The following is a 5064-nucleotide window of genomic DNA, read 5'->3' on the forward strand; positions in this document are numbered from 1 at the left end:
TTGAGCCGTTTGTTATGCAACGTTATTTGTTGGGGGGTATCATACAATTACATGAACATTGTGTAGGACCAGCCTGCATTGTTAACTCATTTATTTGTTCAGCGTTTAGTCAGAAAATTGCATTCTCTTGTCTAAAGATAGGCCCTATAGCTTAACACCTTCAGAATAGAATAGAATCACAATCACCATGAAATAAACTACTGGAGTCAATTTGAAATGAAACTTCATTTTCTTAAAGAAATACTAGTGTGTATTTTGATGGAGTCTGTGAGACCGGACGAGAAGGTCGCGGGTGGCCGCCCGCCGCCCGCCACTCGCCGCTTCAGGACGTCAGAAGATCACCGGTGACCTGCGCATGCGTCATTCACTGTGTGAAAGGGATCGGAACACGCGAGATAAAACATTTAATCTCCGTCTGTTTTGATAGATTTCGTAGTATTTTACATAGGGTTAAAACATACAATTAACGTAGGCCTATGGTATTAATGTTATATTGATACATGTTGCTCTAAAACGGATAAAATGTTGATTTTGTTTCCTGGCGACCGCGGACTTGTTAGAGGGGACCTGTTGATTCAACGGTGTAGCCCACCGAAGCAGCAATGGAGGTGAGATAACGGTAACGGGATTGTGAGTCTTCGGGATATCTAACCTATGCCATTATAGGCTACTTTTAACATTTACCCCAGCATTATTTTTTCCATTAGACCTGAGACGAGCTATTTACTGAAGTGCAGAGATTTATTTATCATCCACATTGAGGAATAAGTGCGCTGGCTTTATGCGTTGACTATTGTCACTTGTGGTCTACTGTTACTGCACTCAAGGCACTCTAACCTTATCTGTAGGCTGTAGGCTACTATTATTTTGACAATAAAATCTGTTTATAATTCATGAACTACGTAGCCTTAAACCTAAAATAGCCTATAGGCTACCAACACTCAGGGAAACTGATTTCTAAATTAGGAACAGCGTATTTCAAAACCATGTCGTATTATTTGAATTTTGCATTCTCTTGTCACATAATACACATTATTTTGGCTTCATGTTTTTGATATTCACCACAGCTGCTTGTTAACCATTCTTACCCTAGCCTACTAAATCAATCTCGTTATCAAACGCACCGCTTGTCTCTCTCTTGCTTGAGTGGCCTGGGGTGTATTCATTACTGCACACAGTTGCAAACCGTAGCAAAACCGTTTGCAACTGTTCCCGATAATTTCTCATTGGACACGTTCAGGGTAGTCCCTTCCAATTTCGTCCGCCTGCTTCCTAGTGAATAAGCTAGATTTCTGTCTTGTCCCATGCACCTGGCACAAAGTGATGGTGAGGCTGCATGTCAACTTTAATTACCGTGAGTCTTGGATAAGGCTATTTGCCGATGGTAATCTCATTTAAGAGCATTAGGTTTACTTCTGGAAGGCGCTTGCTAACGAGCTTGTTTGAGCATACACCTAGCGCGTTCCAAATGACACCCTATACAAATGTGCTTCTGCATTAATCATGCAAACCCATGTATGTTTTATTGTGGCACTGCATCAGTGAGATACGGACCGACGGTATGAGCTTCAGTTCTCTATCCATGGAATTAGCCCGGGCGCCACCAAGACGGCGCTAGCAAAGAAGCCTGTTCATTTCAGTCTATTCAAACAGACATCATTTGAAAGGCAACAATTACACATTAACATCAGGTGTGGCCAACACACCTGAACACACTTAGCGAGATGGGGGATAGAGAGAGTTTTGTTGATGCTGAGAACGGAATGTACATCATTTAAAAAAAATATAACATTCTTAGAACATTCTTGTGGTTTTTATAGAATGTTTTCTTAATTGTTCTGAGAACATGACTTTACATAGAACTACAAGGAAACCTGTAGAAAACATTATGCTGAAGTACTGAAATTCCAACCTAAGAAACATATGGTTGTCAGAACGTTATGTGCTAGCTGGGTATACCCATATGGGGGGTCTTAAATGGGGAGTGAGGGGGCAGAAGCTTAGAAGCTGGAAATGAATCAGCTTAGCAACAAGTATAAAAGGAACATTGAAGTGTTTTATTTTACAACATGTGTTTTATTTAACAATATTTTGTTAAATAAAATAGCCTAAATGAAGACTTTCTGATTTAATACGAGGAGGCCTAAACACACAAATCAAATTAAATTGTATTTGCCACATCCACAGTTTACAGCAGGTATATGATACATCACATCCACAGTTTACAGCAGGTATATGATACATCACATCCACAGTTTACAGCAGGTATATGATACATCACATCCACAGTTTACAGCAGGTATATGATACATCACGTCCACAGTTTACAGCAGGTATATGATTCATCACATATACAGTTTACAGCAGGTATATGATACATCATATACACAGTTTACAGCAGGTATATGATACATAACATCCACAGTTTACAGCAGGTATATGATACATCACATCCACAGTTTACAGCAGGTATATGATACATCACATCCACAGTTTACAGCAGGTATATGATACATCACATCCACAGTTTACAGCAGGTATATGATACATCACATCCACAGTTTACAGCAGGTATATGATACATCACATCCACAGTTTACAGCAGGTATATGATACATCACATCCACAGTTTACAGCAGGTATATGATACATCATATACACAGTTTACAGCAGGTATATGATACATCACATCCACAGTTTACAGCAGGTATATGATACATAACATCCACAGTTTACAGCAGGTATATGATACATCACATCCACAGTTTACAGCAGGTATATGATACATCAATAACACTCAACATTGCAGAATAACAATAACACTCAACATTGCAGTATGGCCAACATTCGATGTCTGCGGATGCGTTGTTGTCACGGTTATCGTCGGTGAAGGAGGACCAAAATGCAGCAGGGTTGTGATAGTTCATTTTTTGAACATTTAATAAACTCAAAAAACGAACATACAAAAATAACAAACAAGAGAACGAACGATCAACAAACAGTCTGGTAAGGCGCAAGGCTAAACACAGAACAATCTCCCACAATTAAACAGACAAACACACCCAACTAATATAGGACTTCCAATCAAAGGCAACACCACACAGCTGCCTTCAATTGGAAGTCCACCCCAATTAACCAAACATAGACATACAACTAACTAGATCAACATAGAAATACGTGAAACTCAAACAGTGCCCAAAAACCCCGGAATACTAAATCAAATGCCCTTACAACAAAAACACCACCCTGAACCACATAAAACAAATACCCTCTGCCACGTCCTGACCAAACTATAATACCAATTAACCCTTATACTGGCCAGGACGTGACAGTTGTCTTCTAGCCAAGATATGAAATGCATCATATTTGACTGCGTTTTTCTGGATTTTTTAGTTGTTATTCTGTCTCTCACTGTTCAAATAAACCTACCATTAAAATTATAGACTGATCATTTCTTTGTCAGTGGGCAAACGTACAAAATCAGCAGGGAATCAAATACTTTTTTCCCTCACTGTAACTGTGTATGTAAGTCACGTTGCAGGTATCCGATGTTGACCAGTGACAGGCACACATGAACACTCTCAACAATCTAGTGAAGACCTACATCCAAGCAAAGATGGACGCCATGGGTAAGTGTCATTCAGCCATTCAAATCACCTTGACTACACTGCAAAGTAACACCGAGTTATTCACCAGTGATGTTAAGTCTCGAACGGAATTACAACAAGCTAAAGTATTATAACTCATACATGTTTAGAAGTGCTGTATTATACAAGCTGTCTTCAAGTAAATAGTTACCGAATTGGTATCTTCTAAACATACCAACAAGTCTTCAAGGAGGTGTATATTGTATTGTATTGTGTTGTATTGTAGTGTATTGTGTTGTGTATTGTATTGTGTACTAGAGGTCGACCGATTATGATTTTTCAACGCCGATACCGATTATTGGAGGACCGGGGGAAAACCCGATACCGATTAATCGGCCAATTTTTTTATTTTTTTTATTTGTAATAATGACAATTACAACAATACTGAATGAACACTTATTTTAACTTAATATAATACATCAATAAAATCAATTTAGCCTCAAATAAATAATGAAACTTGTTCAATTTGGTTTAAATAATGCAAAAATTAAGTTTTGGAGAAGAAAGTAAAAGTGCAATATGTGTCATGTAAGAAAGCTAATGTTTAAGTTCCTTGCTCAGAACATGAGAACATATGAAAGCTGGTGGTTCCTTTTAACATGAGTCTTCAATATTCCCAGGTAAGAAGTTTTAGGTTGTAGTTATTATAGGAATTATAGGACTATTTCTCTCTATACGATTTGTATTCCATATACCTTTGACTATTGGATGTTCTTATAGGCACTTTAGTATTGCCAGTGTAACAGTATAGCTTCCGTCCCTCTCCTCGCTCCTACCTGGGCTTGAACCAGGAACACATCGACAACAGTCACCCTTGAAGCAGCGTTACCCATGTAGAACAAGGGGAAACAACTACTCCAAGTCTCAGAGCGAGTGACGTTTGAAACGCTATTAGCGCGCACCCGGCTAACTAGCTAGCCATTTCACATCGGTTACACCAGCCTCATCTTGGGAGTTGACAGGCTTGAAGTCATAAACAGCGCAATGCATTGCGAAGGGCTGTTTGAATGAATGCTTACGAGCCTGCTGCTGCCTACCATCGCTCAGTCAGACTGCTCTATCAAATCATAGACTTAATTTTAACATAATAACACAAAGAAATACGAGCCTTAGGTCATTAATATGGTCGAATCCGGAAACTATCATCTCGAAAACAAAACGTTATTCCTGTTACATTGCACAACCTTCAGTGTTATGTCATAATTATGTAAAATTCTGGCAAATTAGTTCGCAATGAGCCAGGCTTCCCAAATTGTTGCATATACCCTGACATGCCTGCTGACCTGGATTTCTTTTAGCTAAATATGCAGGTTTAAAAATATATACTTCTGTGTATTGATTTTAGGAAAGGCATTGATGTTTATGGTTGGAGCAACGTGTACCTAAGCGATTATATGCAACGCAGGACAGGCTAGAT

The 5064-nt window shown here is 38.9% G+C and overlaps 1 protein-coding gene across 1 annotated transcript in view; it reads left to right on the forward strand.

Annotated features, from left to right (window-relative positions):
• Positions 1-373: 373 nt before the first annotated feature.
• LOC115187335 (multiple PDZ domain protein) overlaps positions 374-5064 on the forward strand; it is a 72370-nt gene continuing 67679 nt past the window's right edge. Inside the window, exons 1-2 of the mRNA XM_029746405.1 lie at positions 374-608; positions 3531-3629. Of these exons, the coding sequence (XP_029602265.1) occupies positions 3572-3629 (58 nt within the window). The 5' untranslated portion in view covers positions 374-608; positions 3531-3571. The remainder of the gene's footprint in view (positions 609-3530; positions 3630-5064) is intronic.

Source organism: Salmo trutta, unplaced genomic scaffold (assembly GCF_901001165.1).
Source record: "Salmo trutta unplaced genomic scaffold, fSalTru1.1, whole genome shotgun sequence".
NCBI classification, from domain to species: domain Eukaryota; kingdom Metazoa; phylum Chordata; class Actinopteri; order Salmoniformes; family Salmonidae; genus Salmo; species Salmo trutta.